Source organism: Colletotrichum abscissum, assembly GCF_030869225.1.
Source record: "Colletotrichum abscissum strain IMI 504890 chromosome Unknown Scaffold_20.1, whole genome shotgun sequence".
Lineage (NCBI taxonomy): Eukaryota > Fungi > Ascomycota > Sordariomycetes > Glomerellales > Glomerellaceae > Colletotrichum > Colletotrichum abscissum.
In genome coordinates this window covers 351,568-371,245 of record NW_026850099.1, presented here as the reverse complement: position 1 = coordinate 371,245, position 19,678 = coordinate 351,568, and the positions used below count along the sequence as shown (strand labels likewise).

Genomic DNA, 19,678 nt, shown 5'->3' with positions numbered 1-19,678 from the left:
CTTTCATGTATCACATTCGAATCTAAGGGTATAGCCCTCATTCGAAGTATGCGTCGTCAGGTCAAGACTCGGCTTTTGCCGGTGTACTGACCGAGTCTGGCCGTCTTTGAGAAGTGACGATATAAGTGAGATATAGAGGATATCGTCGAACCAGAAGAGAGCACGGCAGCAAAAAAAAACTGCGACTGGACGGAAACGATACAACCTTTGACGGAATATTCCACTCGACAGTCTCCACAGAGGGTCATGATCCTTCAATGGATTCACGGGAACGCGGTCGATCCCCGAACCCAGAACCGGTGATAGCCACAACAAATGATGTTTCGTCAAACCAACGAGATATGAGGAAATTAAATCACGAAATGCCATCCGCCATCTCGGCGCAAAATCACCGAATCGTCGTCACTCACCCCTCTGGGCCCTGGCTCCAAAAAGCACAGGCTTTCAAGTTTCAACGCTACTGTGACATTACGGACCTCACCTTATCTGCAACCCCTCCAGGCCCTCCAGTGGCCCGGAATATCGCGGCAAGAAAAATGAACTATGGGCAGTGAGCAGGCAAAGCCGCAAAACCCATGTTTTTTTCCCTTTCCATGCTCAGGCTCAGTGCCCATCTGGCTCCGTCCCGTCTCGTCTCAGCCCCCCTTCCTCCCACATACTGCGTGAAGTACATTTCGTTACAGCTTATCTTGCTGTGTAGACTAGGTACCGTGCTCGTCGGCATGTAGACGCACAGATCGTGCTCTAGTGCGCTTTTTGGGACGGCCGCCGCCGCCGCAGAAAGTACGCTGCTGCTGCTGCTGCTGATGCTTCTACTGCAGCACCACGCCGCACTCCTACGTACCAAGGCCCATGTACTTTCTCTTCCTTCTCTTGAACACCCCTCCCACCCCTCCCCTCACCTCATTTGGGCTGTAAATGTATCATGCCCAGCCTGAGGTGAGAAGTAGGTGCCAAAAGTAAGTAGGTAGGCAACCCCCAAAATCAAAAGTGAGTACGGAGTAGTGCCCAGCTTCTGTTGCCTTGCCTTACCCTGCCCACCTTGGACAGTAGCTCGTCTTCAGGGTCCTCCCATACGAACCTAATTCCTCTTTTCCCCTTCCAACGTCTCCTCTCGTGCACTTCCTTTTAACCTTTCCCCATCCCCCTTCCCTTTTTCCTAGTTTTCACTTTTGGGGATTCTCTCTCCCATTGCTCATTTCCCCGGCTTACACATTTCCTCTACCTTGCCTTGGTAAAGCCTCCCAGTCCTCTTCCTTTTCTTAACACCACCAAGGCATCTGTTTCCCCGCAAACCCATCCGTAAATCAGACGCAAGGGGAATTACAACATCAGAGAAAGAGAGATAACAAGAGACGACTCCCCTGTCAGCCCACGACTACCGAAAGCTTAAACTTTTCCAACCACTCTTGGACTTTTCAAGAGGGCCCAAAAGAAAGAAAAAGAAAAAAAAGACAGACATCGGACCCCGCCGGTTGTGACCAAGGAAACTCCCAACGACACCCGAACCCCCGAGCAGCGTACACTCCGTATGAAAAGATCAAACCGAAGCCGGCTGCAGGAACACCTTTAGTCGCCCCCGTCCCCCTCCGATATCATCCCCGGTGCGCGCGCAAACTTTCAACAACCCATCCGTGCACCGGCGCATCGAGCCTGCTATTTCTTCCTCTTCTTTTTCCCTTTTTCTCGTCAAGAGAACTGTGGCGCACGGGAAAGCATTCTTCTGGCTCTCCAACTGCCATCGGAAGTTTTCGCGTCACAATGAATGCCCAGGTCTCGTTTCTCGTAAGTTTCCCCAACATCCTGTGTCGCTCATTGCCCCCCTCCATCTTCATACTGCGCACACGACACCCACACACGACCGCAACACGGGAATGGATCTCTAAAGAGTCACCAAAATGCGGGGCTCTTTACTTCGTCCCACTGCAACGCTGTGTCCCGTCACCGTCGCCGCTGCCCCGAGTTGCACATTGCTCTCGGAGCTAAAGCAGATAATGACACACACAAAATGCCTTGGTCCTTGCAGACCTCTGTGACTCTATCGTGCTTCTCAACTAACACCGCCTTTGCGCTCCCTGCAGGATGGCCACTACACCCTTATTCACATCCCCCTCGACCTGTACTCGGTACTCCTGCAGCCCATTCTCCGCGTCCTTCTCCCGCAGACCCAGACCCTCAAGGCGTCAAAAGGAGAGCCGGAACATGAATTAGAAGGGCTCAACGCCGAGAGCCAACATGGCTTCCTCAACATTAGCGTCACCCCCATGGAGTGCTCCATCGTCTGCCACAGCTCCTGGGCCAAGAACGTTTTTGAGCCGGCCATCCAGGATCTCCCAAAAGACTTGGCCAAGTCCGTATCAATATCCAAAGACACTTACCTCGTACTCTCCGTCATCAGCGCCGGCATGGATGCCGCCGGCCGTGTCATGGAACTGACCTCTCCCCTCGCTCTCGCCGGGATTCCCATCTTCTTCATCACCACCTATTACTCCGACTTCATCCTCGTCCCCAGCAAGGATAGGCAGACGGTTGTAAAGGCCCTTCTCGCCCGCGGCTTCGAACTCGCCGACAACGACTCCAACTTTGTCAGCCCCGCCGCCTCGATACACTCCCGCGGACCGAGCCAGACCAACGGCAGCAACGGCGCCGGGGCCCCGCCGCTGACCCCGCCACCCTCCACCATCGCCGAGCTGCAGGTCCGCACCTTTGACCTGCTCAAGAAGCGCAGCGTCGCCCCCTACGTCGAGGACAACCTCCTCCTGGTCCAGTGCTCCGGCCGCGAAACCTCCCAGCTCGGCGGCGAGCTCTCCCACACCCAGCGGCCCTCGCTCAGCCGCCAGGTGACCGGCAACAGCCACCGACAAACCTGGCTCGACAACATCGACGCGAAGCTCTACACGGCCATGATCTCCGCCCTGGCTGCGCGCCCGCGCTTTCTCTCCATCACCCTCGCCCAGGAGGACCCGCCTTCCTTGCTGCTCGACAAGTCGCTGCTCGGCCTCTTTGGCGACTCCCTCGTCGGCGACACCAAGACGAACCTGACGCCCATCTTCTTGGACCTCGAGAGCCTGCCGTTCGAGGCTACGGGCATCGTATGCGGCGTGGCGGGGACCCTGGTGCAGGATATGCGCACGGGAGACAGCGCGGGGCTGTCGTACCTCTCCACCGCCCGGGCCGGGGCCGTCATTCTCGATTGCGAGCAGTCGATTCTCGCGCTCGAGATCCTCAAGCCCAAGCTCTTCAAGGCCTGATTTGACATTTGATCGTGCAATACAGGAGGAGGAAACAACTGCATTGCGGAGATATCTGCCAGATGGGGAATCCTTTTAAAGGAAAGAATCAGAGGGACCACTACGAGTTTTCCATACGTTTCGAGATCTAACGAAGTTGCATGAAGGGAACGATTGTACTAGCATGGAACTGGTATAGGCGGGTTGGCAATCTGTCGTTTTTGTGAAAATTTTCGCGCGCGCGAATTCGGTTTGGCATATTGGCGTTTTACGGAGGGCGGCTCTCTGTTGTTCGATACCAATTTTTGTATGTCTTGTCTTGCGAGAGAACGGGACCAATGTCGGTCCCAAAACTCAACCCGAAGCGATTTGTTCTCCACTTCTTTGGTATCCCCTCTGTGACATCTGCAATGCCTATCTTGACGCGGGCAGCTCATGAAGCTCTCCGGCGACGTCCTTCCGCCATTCGGTCTATGACCGACCTCGGTTTCCCCGCCTACATCAATGCTAGAAGTGACGTGATAGGCGATCCTCTATATCCAGAGTTCCCTCACTTGCCATGCCCCTTCTTCTTCCCCTGCCCCGCCTCCTCCGCCCACCCAGCCTTGACAAACGCATCCCTCGCCGTGCTATTAATCAGCGCGAACCGCCTCGGCCCCAGCTTCTGCCCGCCGTACCACCTCGTCACGACGACCATGACGTCCCACAGGTCCATGAGCTGCATCAGGTGCAGCAGCCGCCCGCCCGCCGCCGTCTCGCCGTCGTCGTCGCAGTCTTGGAAGCTCGTGCCGTTGGGCCCGCGGATGCGCCACGCCGTCATGTTGTGGCTTGCGCTGCGCACCTTTTTGTCCGTGGCGATGAGGTGCTGGACGTAACTTGCGGCCTGCTCGGGGGATGTCACGGGCGCGGCGCGCGCGAGGAAGACGGATTTGAGTTCGACAAAGGGGTCGGAGACGATCCAAGGGGGTTCCTCTAGCATGTAGGAAGGCAGAGAGTCAGCTTCTTGGTTCTGGTTCTGGTCCCCGTGCTCTTCATCAAGCCGTGTCGTCGATGCCGACGCCGGCGGAGAGTGTGGGTTGGTGGGTGGTCCTGACGGCTCAGCTTCCGAAACTTCCTCCACGCGTCGGGAGAACTCCTCCACGGCGTCGAAGAGACAGACAGCGCCCGGCTGGTAGACGGCGGCGACGGCCTCGCGGAAGAGCAGCAGGTCGCGGGCGCCGGCGCCGCGGGGCGCGTTCTCGCCGGCGCTGTGGGTGCCGAGGATCTCTGGCGGCACGTCCGGGTACGAGTCGGCGAAGCGGAGGGTGAGCGAGGAGGCACCCAGGCCGCCGGGAAGCGTGAGAACATAGTTGTCTGGTGGTGTGTGGCGGAGGGTGTCGTCTCCGTAGATTGAGTTGAGGGCTTCTATCTCGTCTTTGAGATCGTCTGACATTGTTGTGTGTGCGTGTGCGGTATGAGGTGTGTGGCGTACCTCTTGATGGGGGATATGATAACGGTTATGTGAGGTTGTTGGTTGATGAGAGGGGGGTTTTGTGGTTGCTACTCTCGTGAGATGAGTGCCGTCTTATTTCGATTTTCTCATCCTATAAGCATACGACTTTTCAAAGGTTTTCATATATATAAAGGAAGTCTGTGTATGATCGTCAATGCTGAGGTTTAAGATGAAATTGAGAGAAAGTTACATTGAAGTCATCCAATGCTCCCCACCTCCAATCATCTCATGATGTGGGGCCGTCCGACGTCGAAGGCCCGAGCTCCGCAAATACTCCACTCACGTTGACCTCAGTGCTCACTCACACTGGATGAACCTCACAATCTCACAGCTGCAGCTGAATGTGGTATCGTCGTGGCAAGCGCTGACCAGGGACACACGGTACAGACAGAGTGGCTGTCGCAAGCGGAACTTGATGCCGGTGCCAGCCTATCACAGGCAGTTTTGATTGCAGCTCTGCAAGCTAGCTGCCGAAATAAGGTGGGCAAGATGGCGTCTCTTCATGTCTCAACATTGGCCTCGCACCTTGACTTGAACTACACAGCGACATCTAAACGGCTTCTGGACAGAAAGCGTCTTCTCATTCTGGACTTGAATTCAGAGTATTGTATTAGCGAATCCATGGACGGGACCAGACTTCCACCAACGTAGACGACTGTTTTGCAGACGACTGATTCCCTAGTCAGCAAACATGCCAGCCATAGGCGCACCCAAAGGGCACGTAGACTGCCTCCCTCCCCCAGACAACTTATGCCCGACGTGCAGCCAACTCAACCTCTCAGCTGAGAAGTTCCTCCCAGGCCAGCCCAAGGCCAGCTCCCTCCCAGGCTTCCTCGCCCGTCCAATCGACCCCGTCGGGCTACAACCGCGGGAGCTTGGCTACCTCGACGAGATCTACCGGAGAAGAGACGAATGTCCCTTGTGCTGGCTTCTCTTCAACGCAACGCACGCGACGAACGAAGAAGGCGCAGATCGTTTCGAATGGAGCCGCCCCAACGTCCGCCAGGCAATCGGCTACGATGGCCTCACGAGGGATGGCGGCCGCGTCCGCTGCTCCGTCGAGTGGCAGCTCGACGGCCGTTTCTTGGAACCTTCTGCAGGGCCGAGAGACATGACGCATGCGCCGCCGACCCGCCGCTTGAAGGTCTTTAGCCCGGACGAAATCTTCACCGAGGCTTACATCATGCTGCTGGCCACGGAACCTCACACGACGTGGGACAAGACCTTCCTGGCCCGGCGAATTTCTCCTCACCAGGCCGACGTAAGTCTTCTCCGGCGCTGGCTCGACATATGTAGGACACATCATGGCAGCGGCTGTCAGCCCTCCCCACCGGATGAAGTCTTCTCGCTACTCGAGAACCTCAAGTTCATCGACTTGGACGAGGAGAAAATCGTCACCAGCGCCCGTGGCGGTGTCCGAGTGACTGAGTACGCGACTCTGAGCTACGTATGGGGTGGGACACAACCGCTTGTTCTGACGAAGGAGAATGTATTTGAGTACTCCTCAAAGGGATCCCTCGGTCCCAACACGCCAGGTCTACCGAATACCGTCCGCGATGCCATGATGCTAGTCAAAGCGTTGGGCATCAAGTATATCTGGGTCGACGCTCTCTGCATCCTTCAAGACGACACGGAGGAGAAGTTCCGTGTCGTCCCGATGATGGACCGCGTATACGGACACTCGATTCTCACAATCTGCGCCGCCGCCGGCAGCGGCTCTCACCACGGAATCCCAGGATCCCCATCGACGCCCCGCGAGGCCCGGCAGCCGAAAGTCCGGTGCAACGGCATCGACCTGGTGACCACCAAGACGGTCGAGGGGCTCGTCGAAAACACAATGTGGAATAGCAGGGCCTGGACGTTCCAGGAACGGATGCTCTCCAAGCGGTCCATGATCTTTGTCGAGAATCGCGTCTTCTTTCAGTGCCGCCACGCGACGTGGTCCGAAGAGGTCTTTTCCGAGGTGCTCACCCCGTCGTGGACCCTGGAAATGATACGGTCTCCTCTGAAATCGTTTGAGAAGAACCCGGTCAGGCTGTACTTGGAGTGCGTCGAGCTCTTCAGCGGCAGGCTCATGACGTTACAGAGCGATCGGTTACCGGCCTTTGAGGGCATGGCGGCCATCCTTTCTCCCCCGCTCCGCGCCAACCTCTTTTACGGGATGCCAGACTCCTATTTCGACTTTGCGCTCTTGTGGGAGAAGAAGATTTACGGCCTCAGGCTCGAAGACTTGGGTGGTCGATCGCGATATCCCAGCTGGTCGTGGAGCGGCTGGCATGGTGCGTCGACGTGGCGGCTGTCCATGGTCTCTGGTATTTTGTTGAATCTTCACGAGTGGTTGAAGTCGCACACTTGGGTCGTATGGTATAAGATGACACGAGATGACCCCACGGGGAACCGTTCACTGGCAACTGGCAAGGCCAGCAAAAAGTCAACTTTCGAAGTCGTGTGGTCATCGGGTGAAATCCACCATAATCCAAATCGATGGCACGGATACGCCAAAGCCTCTGCAGAAGACATCCCTTTCGGTCGTCAGATTAGCCAGAGCGATGAAGAGCACCCAGAAGAGATCGCACATGCACCCAAACCAACCATGCCCACCGCAACCATTTTGCGAGAAGATTACCTCTACTTCTGGACCTACACTGCCTTCTTTCAGCTCTCTAGAACAAGCCGCAGCAGCCCGTCCTTTGCCTCCAAGCTCGAGGCAGGCCTCCACCGCTTCGGCCTACTCGATGCCCACGGCGACTGGTGCGGCACCGTGATCCTCGAAGATACATGGTTCGCCCGCGTGGGCGACGTCGTCGAGCTCGCAGCCATCTCGGACGCCCGGGACTTTTCAATGGAGGAGCTGGATAGCTGGAACTACTATGTGCCCGAGGACCGCGAGGTGTCCGAGTGGCATCTGTACTACGCGTTCGTCATCACCTGGAACAAGGATCGTAGCGTTGCTGAAAGGGCTGGGCTGGCGAAGGTTTATCAGCGGGCGTTCGACGTGGCTTCTTTTCACCCGGGAAAGGCGTGGAAGGAGATCACTCTCGGATAGGTAGGGAGTGGGTTGTTGCTTGAAGGGTTCGGGGAATGCTGACAAGAGATCCGAGACAATCTTCGTGAGTTGACATTGAGTTATTATGACAAGAGCTGGCTACCGTACATGACGCACAAGACAAACTTGCGTTTGAGGAGATGAAGAGTCTATGGAACTATCACCCCCCATTCGGGAGTGACATCTGTTTGCCAAAAAGCCAAGAGTAGTTGGGAGAAGAACTTCGAACAATACCCATATCCCAATCCTACCCCCAAGAGGTAAAGCATAGTGAGAAACTGTGCAAGCAAGAAAAGAAATAAGACAGGAAGACGATTGACGCTCAAGTAACCCCAAAGTCTCCCCGTCAACCGCCATGCCTAAATGAATCTGGACGGACGAATAAGGGATAACCTCAAAACCCAGCACTCGAAAGAAAAAGCCTCCATCCAGAATGACCAAGTTCCTCCCTTCCCCTTCCCCTTCCCCCTCTTTAGTAGTAATACTTCTTCACAGTCTTCTCAACCAGGACCCGCCTCGGTCTACATAGCGCAGGCCGGCCGTACCGGTCCCGGCAGATGCTCACGCCGTCGTGGCGGTACCCTGGCCCTTCGAACCGCAACCGCTCACAGTAGGCGCACCGCTCCGACCCGTAGCTGCCGTAGCTCGAGCCGCTGTACCCCGATCGGTAGCTGAACCTGTCGTCGAAGCGGTCTCGGTAGCCGTAGGACGAGCGGCAGCGGTAGCAGACTGTCTCTGTGAAGGAGTTGTGCCAGTCTATGATGTTAAATCAGGACGTTAGTCTCAGAGGTCTAGGTGGGTAAGGTCATCGGGAAAGGGGAGTATGTCGGGAGAAAAGGGGCATACCCCCCGGATCATCAAGATTCAAAGGGCGAGAGAATGATGACGCTCGTAGATGAGACATGCCAGAAAAACCATAAGAGACAAGTGTTACTCACAGCGCCGACATTGCGTGCAGAGTTGATACCCCGCCGGTCCAGGCCCATATCCGTACCCGTACCCCGGACGACCGGGGAACACCTCGGTGGTGGTGACCTCGTTGATGACCTGCGCGCCCGCCGGCACGACAGCCACGTCTCGTTCTCTGTTGGCGACAATGATCTCGTTGTTGACGGGTCCGCGGGAGACCTCGTTGACGACGACGGAGGCGCGATCCTTGACTACCTCGGCGACAGCCGGACCGCCACCGCCGTGACCTCCGTGACCTCCGTGACCTCCGTGATGTGAGGGCATAATTACGAGAGAGTGACTTGTTGCCTTATTTTCCCTTCCTTTCTTTGTTTCTCGAGTCCCCCTTTCCCCTCCCTTTATCTTGATCGAAGCGGATTTGGTGGTTTGTTTATGCTTGAGTTCGGTCACTTCGTGTCGTTTGAGAACGTTGGCGAGGGAATACCGTAAGGAGGGGCGTGAGGAGGTGTAGTTGTAGTTGTGATTGTAGTCGCAAGCTGAGGGCTGAAATGTCCGAGGGGAGCTGAGTGCCGACGGCTGAGTTCCGAACGTGACGCCGCCAACAAACAAGTGCTGATATGTTGAGTGAGTTGTCCTTGTGATGTCTCTAAAGGTAATGCAACGGGCAAAAAAGGGGGTGGTAACCCCAGGCTTCTATACTACCTTACCTTACCTTAGGTGAGAGTCAAAGGGGGCAAGCCCAAGATACACACACCAAATAACAATAGACAGGGAGGTCTCCAATGACTGACCACCTTGCTCTTACTTACACCCTCCCCCTTCCAAGCGGTTCCAGAATCATTCTTTCCTTGAACTCACATTAGACTGAGGCAGTACCGTTACTCTCTGTTGATGGCTTGTCACCCCCAAAGCTTACCTTGACCGTCTCGCCTGCCCGGATGACCACCACTAGCGGGACTCTTTCACCCAACGCATGACGTGAAGGCCAAGACGGAACTGGTGAGGTCACAGGCTCGGAGAGTAAAAAAAGGGATTTAAAAGTGGTGTGAAGGGGGAGGGGAGGGGGACAACGATGCTAGCTCCAAAACCAAAACACCAAAAGCTGACCGCGTACCCTGCGGGATTGAAGCTAACGATGCACCCAACACGGCCTAAGTTCGACTTAGATCAGACTGCGAGAACGTGGCAGAGCCCAACCCAACAATGTCACAACCTTTTTTGTCTCTCTTCTGCCTGCCTGCCTGCCTAAAACGATGGCGGGCAACTGTCTCAGGGTGTAGGCTGCGCTGCGGCTGCGCTGCCCCTGAACCCCTTCGGAGGGGCTGAGCCGGAGAAGGCATCCTCAACTATCGTTGGATCCGGGCTTCCGGGACCCTCATCGGCGTCACACGTGGGGCCTCTGATCACACCTCTTTTTTCTTCCGGGAAATCTAGAACTGGGCATAGGTCACCGTCATCTTGTTCTCATAGGTGCCGCCAACAATGATTTGTGTATTAGGGGATAGAAGGACGTATCGTACACGTTTGCAGCGTAAGTGTTCTCGCCTCCGATCGCTATTTAGTCTGGACACAACGCCCAGACGCCCAAAATGTCATACCTGCCCCATTTCCAACCATGATTTTCCGTCGTGTCCTCGTGTGACTTTGTGTGTTCTTCATGACCTTCCGGGCCCGTCGCCCTTCTTCGCTACTTCTTTCCGCGGCAAGATCACGACCTTCCGGCTAAGTAGCTCTCTTAACTCGGGAGTAATAATCTTCTTGACCTCGGGCTCTTCAGTTGCCTTGCTCTTGTCCTTGCGTGGCGATGCTGGACCTGCACTGCTTTGGCTCTCCTGTGGAGTTTTGTCGGTAGATGCCGACTTTGAAGGAGACCCCGGGTCGCGGATTCTCGGTCCCGGGAAATTGCCCTTCTTATCGACGGCCTCAACCAGGCGGTGGAACCGACGGAATAGCGCCTCCGCGCGAATTAGAGTTGAGTCAAGATCCATTGTGTTGGAAAGCTCGTTGACTGTACCAGATTAGTATGACGAATTGACAGGAATTTCAGATGACCACATACCGTATTTAAGCACCTCATCAAAATGCTGCAGGTGGGTCATGATGACGTCGCGGTGCTTCTCCAAAATGGCCAAGGCCACAAATAGGTGGAAGCTGCTGCTCAAATAGTCCGTCCACAGAGTCTCCCAAAGACGCAATACGTCCATCCACTCGAACTCCCGTTTATACCAGACGAGCAACATGCGGAAGAAGAAGAAAAAGTTTGTGCTATCAGCAGACTGGAGGTGAGCGTAAAGCTTGGGGTCCATGAACTGAACGAGATGATCAAGAGTCAGTAGCTGAGACCGCATGCCAGACTGATCTCGTAGGAAATTGCGCTCCATGCGGTCCATGAAGTGCTGGAAGCCCCAAAAGGCGATGGCATCGTCCTGCATCACAGCGTAGATAGGAGCGAGAAGATCAGACATGCCCTGCACGTAGCCGAGATCCTTATTGTACTCGTTGTACGTCAGGAGCATGTCCTTCATCTGCTCAAGATGGACATTGGTGCCGACCTCGGAAAAGGGGGAGTCGGGATCGGGGTGCGGAATGTCTTCTCCGGCGAAGATGGGCACATTACGATCTGTCCGGTGGACATCCTTTTCTGTCATGATATTAGTCGCGGCTAGATGCGAAGGAACAACATAGAGACTTACCGATTCGACCGCGTTGCTCACGCCACCACTCGCCCTGTTCGCCCTCGCCTCCCAAGTCTACTAGTCTCTCCCACCATGCGCCCTTCAACTTAACATATTCGTCTCGTAGGGACGCGAGATGGGCTTTTCGCTCCTCGGCAGTGCTATACCAGTCGTGAACTCCGAGAATGAAGAGCCATGCCTCTTTCCTCACACCATCGTCAGGGTCCAGTCCTCCGTGAAACACCCGTTCTTTGACTTCGTCAACAGTGACAGAAAGCCTTCCAGTTCGTGGATCAAAGAACGTGTTCCATTCTTTCAGCGTCACCGTCTTTCTTCTATCCTCCAACGACATGGTGCTACTGCCGTCTAGCAGCTCAAACTCTCCAACATCGGTATCCTCGAGCTCCAAGACCTCCTTAGCAGTCCATATCCTCTGGCTCCGATCTCGCTCACTTTGTTCGGCAATTCCCATTGCCCAGCGCGCCAGGTATATCCTCGCGCTGTCAAACTCATCTTGAAGAGTCTGAACCTCTGGGTTGCGAAGAAGCCTCTTGACTTGTGGGGGAACATTCGGATTCTGTATGACGTCTTGAGCAGCCCGTCTGGTGAAAGTGGTGACCTTGCTGAACTTCTCCATGATGTTCCATCCAGTTTCTTTGACAAATTTTACAAAGGGGTCCATCTGCGCGTCACCACTGGGGCCAGCGCCGCCGGCTCGAGTCCCCGAACCATCATTTTGACCGGCCTGAGCACTGGACGTGAGCTTGCCACTGAAAGCCTCGCTATCCTCCTTCGAGGGCTCCACCAAGTAAATGTTGGGCTCGGCGCCGGATCTCTCGATCGGAACGTAGCGCCGCAACCATCGCAGGACCTCATCGCCGCCCCAGAACATCTCACCCCGGTCACCGAATGGGTCGAAGCTATCCCTCGTCCGCCTCTTTCTCTTAAGGATGGTGCTCTGACATTCGCTGTCGTGGAAAAATAGCGCGGGAAAACTGTCACCAGCCCTCGAGTTGATGATTAGAGAGCCGAACCACCAACCCAGACTCGGTGGTCTCACGAGAAGCGAGTATATTGCGCTGACTGGAATGGCGAAAGCATATGTGCCTACAGAGCCTCTGTGGGATGTGACCGTCGGCGGAGGGGGTACCAGGTACGACTGCTTAGGCGGCGAATCACCTTCACTGAGGTCGACCTTGACGTAAATACTCTCGGATTCGCCGAGAGATGTTTCGGGGAGCCATGCTAGGAGCAGGTTGGAGGGAGGTGGATTGCGAGAGTCTCGAGACGAGGAGGAGGTCGGTCGTTCGCTTGAGCCTCCTTTCTGCTGGAGTAAGGCTATGTAGCCTGGGATATTATCTTTCGCAGATGGCGTGGGGTGAACATAGACCTGTGCCGTTGCAACATTCCCGTTAGTTCCGGTCTTTGTAAGGTGTGGGGTGGCGAGAGTGGTTCCTATGACATACCTTGCTCTTAGAGAATAGAAGCTTGACGCCCCGTCCTGTTTCTGTATGCGTGATTGTGTTGTAGTCCCCTTCCTCATCGTCGCTCAGGGCATAGAAGCTCCCCGAGGGCGAACGAGGTCGCGTCGGTGGTGGAGCGTTGGTGGCCGGCGGGGGATCTGAGTCTGAGGTCATCGTGCAGTGCGCCGCCGATGATGTAAGCTGGGATGTATGGGAGGCTTCGGCTCCGAAGGCCTGCTGTCGTCTCGGGTGAAGCTATTCAGGAAACAGAGCTATTGCGACAGTGGCTCTACTGTTAAAGTTTCCGGTAGAAAAATAAAGTGACAAGAGCGAGAAACAAAAAGGATGATCCGGGGAAAGTGGCATGTGAGCGAACTGTGGCTAATGATATGGGACGTTGGGGGCGAATAGCCCAGGCAAGGTGCTGCGCAGTCGTCGCCGCGCCCTCTGAGGGGCGTGGCCACCCACTTCCGTCACTGAATCACCCCGCTGCGAAAGCTTGCATCCATGTCTCGGAGGGGTTGTTCCCACTGTATCTGTACCGCGATTTAGGCAGCCTTTTAGCGTAGTGTGGCGGTACAGCTACCCGCGCATCAAGGTGAACCATGTCATCTGCAGCATGCATGCGTCGTCATTCGCACCTCCGGTTGGTCCTTCCGAGGCTACGTATTGCACGCGCAAGCAACTCGCTCCATCGTCGCTAGATTCGGCCTCGCGAGACAAAGCTTCATCGCGGACTCGCCGTTCCGTGTTAATGAGTTTCTAGGTGTAAACATCGTGACTCACTCGAGCTCACTATTTCGCGCATCGAGGCGTATTCCATGACGACGGAAGCTGGCGACATACCTGCAACTTTTTGATGAAGCCCAGCAGATCGAACAATACATCAAGGCCAGCGACTTCAGTCCAAATGCATGATTAGTAGTGTGTGTATTGTGTGTATGTATGTGCCTCAGCTCTGCTCTCGCACCTTTCCGGATACATGTCTCCAAGCAACATCCGCATTCTGCCTTGCCTCGAGGGTCTGCTATGTCCACCGTTTACATACGGTCCGCAGATCCTCACACTAAGCCGACTGTCGACAACTTGACTCCGGCCCGCCAAGCATCTTGACTGCGAACGCCCGCATCATAATGAAGAACCCCCGAACAAGGACCTATCATCCTCAAGGCGTATTCTCGCTCGCGTTCCGCGCACCGCTTGATCCCATCCACTTTACCTCATACGAGGACCGCTTGGGAGACCTTGACGTCTTGGGCCAGCAGGCAGTCCTGTTCGCCCACCACTGCCACCGCCGCCGCCGCTTCCTCCACCATAGCCAGGATCGTTGTTCGACCACGGAGAGTTGGATGCCACAAATGGCCTACCTCCGCCTCCTCCACCACCACCGCCGCCGCCTCCATTCCCATCGTACATGCCGCCGGGAGCAAATCGGTCTTCGTAGTCACCGCTCCCGCCTCTGCCCGTCGGTGGTTGGAATGGTCCTTGGCCTCCAGATGCCGGACTGGTTGTTCTCGCACCTCCCCATAGTCGCTGCTTAAGCCGATCCTGTGCTGAGCCGCCCGCTGAGCTGCCCGGCGGTGTGTTCGTCGTGTCTCTTCCATATGCCGCACTTTGCTGATAACTGCCCGCTCGCTGACTGGGCAGAGGTCGTGCCTGCACCTCTTCGCGTCCATTGTCTCCGGCTCGGGCAAAGGGGCTCAGTCGCGCGGGCTGCTGCTCGGCGCCTCGCATCGGTGGGGGAGCTCCGCGACCTTGCCGCAGGCTCATCGTGTCCTGCCTCTGCTGCGCGCCGCCATTATTGTCCCACAGAGAGCTCAAGCCCGTCGTAGGACCAGCTTGCTGTTGCTGCTGCAGACCTCCGTATCGTGCGCCGACTTGCTGGGCTGGTTGGGCGTAGACGGGCGCTGCTGGGGGTGGTGCCTTTGGGTCGGGCGGCAACCAGCCTGGGAACGGACGGCCTTTCTCGGTGTAGTAGCCTCTAAGGACTCTGCACACGTGGGTGTCGTCTTCAGTGTCGCCGTCGTTTTCGCTCTGCAACAAGCGACTCTGCAGGTTCGAGATCTGAGAGGTGGTGTTGGTGAGGATCCTCGAGTACCAAGATGACATCGTGCCTTGTTCCTTGCCGCGAGGATCCTGCGGGGCAAAGGCAGAGAGGCAAAAGGCGCTGTTTTCGACTGTTTTCGGACGGGTTGGGGTAAAGAGCTCTGCTCCGGGGCACGAAAGCTACTCGTCGGGGCTTGTGTCTGTGAAATCGCTCGCTCGCTATCGAAGTAGTTGAGTAGTGAGAAAAAGGAGAAGTTGGGATACCAAATGCCGGCGGGTGGTTTCGTTGTGCTGTTTTAATTTTGGAGGGTTGCTTGAAGTGGTCCGTTTCAAATAAGCCGGTCTTGAATGATAGGGAATGGGAAGCGACCTGGGTTGACGGGTCCGACACTTGTCGCCCGACGGAATGATGCAGGCTGGTGGGGCCTGGGCCTACCCGCATTGTTCTAAAGGAACTTGCACTAATTGAGGTGCTTTGTCTTCACCGAACGCCCCCCGGCTCGAGTAAGTCTCGGTGAAGCATGGATCACTGCTCCAGGCCGCATGCAAGTCACCTCCTACCTCAGTCTCCAACCTTACGTACAGGAGATTTAGTACCAGATATTGGCACATACATGCAGCCTACCAGGCAGTCGCCTATTTGCACGACTTTTTATTTCAAACGGTCTATAGTGAACATAATTAAAGTAAGAGAACTGGAGTATGAATAAGGCAAACGTGAAAAAATATATGAGACAGAGGACAAGCACGATATGCCATGCACGCAAAGAACCACAGTGCAGGAATATTAAACAGCCATTTGATATAATGTATATCACAACACACGGTGGTATGCACAATGCCCCCAGTTTTTGATTTTCCGTCCCGTAATCAGCCGTAAAGGTATCCGCGCCAGACGCCATTGGAATTCCACGCGAGCCTCTCTCACCAGGTCAATTCCTCCGCAATCTTGGGGCGCTCCTCCTGCTTCTGCTTCAGCCTCTTCTGGTTCATCTTGACCGCCCGGCCGCGCTTGCGCTTGTCGCCAGCCTTGCGAGCCGCCTCCTCGTCGCTGTCCTCAGAGTCGTCATCCTCCTCCTCCTCGTCATCATCCTCGGCGTCATCGTCGCTCTGGAGCCAGTCCTCAATGTCCTCGAGCTCCTCTTCACTCTCCTCAATGTCGGAGACGTACTCGACCTCCTTCTCCAAGTCGTCCTCGGACTCGTCCTCTTCCTCGCCCTCCTGCTCCGACTCCATACCGGGGTCCATGTCCTTATCACGCTTGCCAGCGCCCTCCTTCTCCATGGAGTTGAGGACTTTCCTCCAGATCGACTCGCTGACGTTGAGGGGTTGGTCGCCGTAGGCGCCGGAACGTAATCTCTCGACAAGCTCGCGCTCAATGGTACGCTCCAACTTGGCGGCGGCCTCGGCCTTGCGCTCTCTGGCCTCCTCGCGGCGCCGGATCTTGGGCGCCATCTTCGGTACCAGCTTCTCGCCCATGCGCTCCTCCTCGGCGGCGATCTTGCGCATGCGAATGTTGACTTGTGTGAGACGGGTGAGACGCTGTTTGCACTTGTGGACGAGGAACTTGGGCCAGTAGATGAGCTTGTCATCGAGCATCTCCAGGGCCTTGGCGTAGTTGTTGGGCAGCTTGATGCGCTCCCATAGCTTCGAGGGCATGTGCGCACGTTCGATCGTCTTCATGTAAAGGTACAGCGTGTCCTTGTTCGGAGCGCGTCGAACGGTGGCATAACGGGAATTTGCCAGCGGGCATGATTGTCTGTTGCAGAGACCTGTGACATTGTTCTCGTTTCTGCAAAACGTCTGCTTCTTCTCTGTGGAAAGTTTGAAACTGCAGAACTGCTGGTTGATGATTTGCCTAGGGCGGGGTGGATTAGGATTGAGGCCTGCAATTAATTCTGTTAAATACAGACTCACCAGATAATCTCGTCGGACGCCATTGTGACGGTTTTTGGCGGAAAATGGACGAGGTTGAGAGTTGTCAAAAGGCCTTGCCGTTCGTCGAGTGCTGGAAGAAAACCGAGGCGGCGGGGCGCTTCTAGGTTGGTTTTCCTCGCTCTCGACGCTACAAAAAAAATTCCATCCAACAGGCAAGTTGCAGGGGTCCGAGCCTTATCGCGATAAGCTCGGGGGCAAAGCGGCCCGGCCGACCAATCGAACGTCTTGAATTGCAATAGCTCCCAAATCGGAACTTCGTCAACCTGATCTGCTCAATCGTTCAGTGAACAGTTCGTTCCCATCATCTCATATAATATTACACTCATGTATTTTTGATCGCAATGCGGATGTAGTTGTCCTGCACATAATAGCTTCATTGATTTCTTTCGATCCACTGTTTTACTAGTCCATGCATGCTCTCATTCGATCGACGAGGAGCCTCGGCCGAAACCTCCCCTTACGCACTCGAAGATGTCTTAGTGATCGAGGTTACAGCTCATTGAGAGTTCGGCCCCTGGCGTTACCATCAACTGCTTTAGGCCTTTTCTACCAACGAAATATACCACAAAACACGAGTGCTCAGTCACGATTCATCACATCGACGTCAGAGGTCATCTTCAAGGAAGACACCATCTATGCCTTGTCAACAGCACAAGGCCGGGCCGGCATCGCCGTAATACGCATTTCTGGTCCCGGATGTATAGATGTGAGAGCATTTCCAGCAATTGAATGAGAACTCGGCACTAAAACTCAATCTTAGGTCTACAAAGGCCTATGCCCGAACAAGGCATCGCCAAAACCTCGATATGCATCAGTGAGAACCCTCGTAGACGGCCAAGCCGGCGAGGAGGCAACAATCTTGGATTCAAACGCCTTGGTGCTGTACTTCCCTGGACCTAAGACAGTAACCGGAGAAGACGTCCTAGAACTACACGTCCACGGCGGCACAGCGACAGTCAAGGCAGTCCTCGCCGCGATCCCGCGATGCGCCTCCGCCTCCGAAAGTAGCAGCAGCAGTATCGTTCGCTACGCCGAACCAGGCGAGTTCACCAAACGAGCCTTCCTCAACGACAGACTCGACCTCGCACAGGTGGAGTCCCTGGGCGACACTCTCTCCGCCGACACGGAGCAACAGCGCCGGGCTGCCGTGCGCGGCAGCTCGGGCAGCCTAGGCCGGACCTACGAAGCCTGGCGCGAGCAGCTTCTCTTGGCCAGGGGCGAAATCGAGGCCCTCATCGACTTCTCCGAGGACCAGCACTTTGACGAGTCCCCCGCGGAGCTGATGAGCAACGTCAGCGCGCTCGTCGCCGACATGCGGCACCGTATCGGTGTCCACGAGCGCGCGGGCCAGCGAAGTCAGCTCCTCCGAAACGGCATCCGCATCGCGCTGCTTGGTCCTCCCAACGTCGGCAAGAGCTCGCTGATGAATCTCGTTGTTGGCAGGGAGGCATCCATTGTCTCGATGGAGGCTGGCACGACGCGGGATGTTGTCGAGGTCAGTCTCGATATTCGGGGGTATCTCTGCTCGTTCGCCGATACGGCTGGCATCAGGACGAGGCTTGCTGCCGGCGGCGGTGGTGGTGCCAATTCCTCTGAACCTGCGTTGGGGCTGGTCGAAGAGGAGGGTATCCGGCGCGCGAAGCAAAAGGCCTCGGAATCCGACATCATCATCGTCTTAGCGGCCGTCGAGCCCAGCCCCGGCCCCCAGGGCGGCTTCCGCATCAACTACGACGCGGAGACGCTACAACTGGCGTCCGAAGCGCAGGCCTGCTTAATCGTGGTCAACAAGCGCGACGCCGTCGACGCCGCCACCTTCTCCAGCCTCCTTGAGGGCTTCAGAAACGAAACAGCCTCTCGGATACCAAATCTCCGCACAGTGGAGATCATTGCGATCTCCTGCCGCGAGGCTGAAGCACAAGCCAAGTCTCCCTCCGCCAGTGGCAGCGCCGGTCAGAAAGACCCGGGCGCGATCCACGGGCTCATCGACCGCCTGGTCGAGTCGTTCGCCGGTATGACGGCCCTCCCCGTGGACCAGCAAGACCTGCTGGGCGTGACGGCCAGGCAGACGCAGCTGCTCGAGCAGTGTCGCGGGTTCCTAGATGAATTCATGGCCGTCGCGCACTCCGAAGAAGAAGAAGGAGGATCGAGAGACGGCGAGGAGCCTGATATCGTCCTGGCGGCGGAACACCTGCGTTATGCGGCAGATAGTCTTGCCAAGATTACGGGGCGCGTCGAGACCGGGGATGTAGAAGAGGTTCTAGGGGTGATTTTCGAAAAGTAAGTCTTGACTATTTTATCTCCCATGGTTCTGTTTTTGGCACGTTTCACTGACACGTCTTGACGTTTTCAGGTTTTGTGTAGGAAAATAGAGATTAGACTACTATCGAATCCCGGACGGTGAAGTCCTCATATATCTAAATCTAATCTGTCGTAGACAAAGGAGAAACCGGAGAAATGGAGGAGTGAAGAAGAAGAGAAGAAGAGAAGAAGAGAGATCCGAATCAAACCCCGTCAACGCCGAGCCAATGCGACAAAGGAAACCATTCCTCTTCGAGAAGAGGCACGCCATGCTTGCTATGCAGTCCCAAATTCCAATGAAAAAGAAGAGAGAAGGAGGCGGAAGGAGTGTGATCCGTCGCGATGCTACCATCTACCCCAAACTCCGGCCCAATGCATGAGATAAGAAAAGAAGAAGAAGGATCGCCGCCGCCAGCACCCTTTGAAGCCCAAACCTTTCATGCTCGCGCAAGGGAAGGGAAGGGCGAGGTGGGCGGACGGATGCAAGTGATGAAAACGCCGGTCTAATGCTGATAGGATAGGAAATTTCGAGCTCGCAAGTCTGATGCGGCGGAGCCCCTCGTCTTATACAAGACATTGAA

The 19,678-nt window shown here is 55.7% G+C and overlaps 7 protein-coding genes across 7 annotated transcripts; 3 read left to right on the top strand and 4 right to left on the bottom strand.

Annotated features, from left to right (window-relative positions):
* Positions 1-1,761: 1,761 nt before the first annotated feature.
* CABS01_08734 (uncharacterized protein) lies at positions 1,762-3,251 on the top strand (the record flags this gene model as incomplete). Its single annotated transcript, XM_060542092.1, has 2 exons — positions 1,762-1,785; positions 2,082-3,251. 2 exons carry the CDS (start codon positions 1,762-1,764, stop codon positions 3,249-3,251), a joined length of 1,194 nt encoding a protein of 397 aa, XP_060400982.1.
* Positions 3,252-3,780: 529 nt separating this feature from the next.
* Positions 3,781-4,662, bottom strand: CABS01_08733 (RWD repeat domain-containing protein; the record flags this gene model as incomplete). The annotated part of the gene is made up of 1 exon (XM_060542091.1): positions 3,781-4,662. The coding sequence occupies one exon, from the start codon at positions 4,660-4,662 to the stop codon at positions 3,781-3,783; it is 882 nt and encodes a 293-aa protein (XP_060400981.1).
* Positions 4,663-5,413: 751 nt separating this feature from the next.
* On the top strand, positions 5,414-7,768 carry CABS01_08732 (uncharacterized protein; the record flags this gene model as incomplete). Its single annotated transcript, XM_060542090.1, has 1 exon — positions 5,414-7,768. The coding sequence occupies one exon, from the start codon at positions 5,414-5,416 to the stop codon at positions 7,766-7,768; it is 2,355 nt and encodes a 784-aa protein (XP_060400980.1).
* Positions 7,769-8,240: 472 nt separating this feature from the next.
* CABS01_08731 (uncharacterized protein) lies at positions 8,241-9,001 on the bottom strand (the record flags this gene model as incomplete). Its single annotated transcript, XM_060542089.1, has 2 exons — positions 8,241-8,524; positions 8,707-9,001. 2 exons carry the CDS (start codon positions 8,999-9,001, stop codon positions 8,241-8,243), a joined length of 579 nt encoding a protein of 192 aa, XP_060400979.1.
* A 1,331-nt stretch (positions 9,002-10,332) lies between these two features.
* CABS01_08730 (GTPase-activating protein GYP7) lies at positions 10,333-14,924 on the bottom strand (the record flags this gene model as incomplete). The annotated part of the gene is made up of 5 exons (XM_060542088.1): positions 10,333-10,685; positions 10,737-11,318; positions 11,371-12,742; positions 12,819-12,979; positions 14,042-14,924. The coding sequence occupies 5 exons, from the start codon at positions 14,922-14,924 to the stop codon at positions 10,333-10,335; spliced, it is 3,351 nt and encodes a 1,116-aa protein (XP_060400978.1).
* Positions 14,925-15,785: 861 nt separating this feature from the next.
* CABS01_08729 (uncharacterized protein) lies at positions 15,786-16,801 on the bottom strand (the record flags this gene model as incomplete). The annotated part of the gene is made up of 2 exons (XM_060542087.1): positions 15,786-16,719; positions 16,779-16,801. The coding sequence occupies 2 exons, from the start codon at positions 16,799-16,801 to the stop codon at positions 15,786-15,788; spliced, it is 957 nt and encodes a 318-aa protein (XP_060400977.1).
* A 407-nt stretch (positions 16,802-17,208) lies between these two features.
* On the top strand, positions 17,209-19,080 carry CABS01_08728 (GTP-binding protein TrmE; the record flags this gene model as incomplete). The annotated part of the gene is made up of 2 exons (XM_060542086.1): positions 17,209-17,505; positions 17,560-19,080. 2 exons carry the CDS (start codon positions 17,209-17,211, stop codon positions 19,078-19,080), a joined length of 1,818 nt encoding a protein of 605 aa, XP_060400976.1.
* Positions 19,081-19,678: the final 598 nt, after the last annotated feature.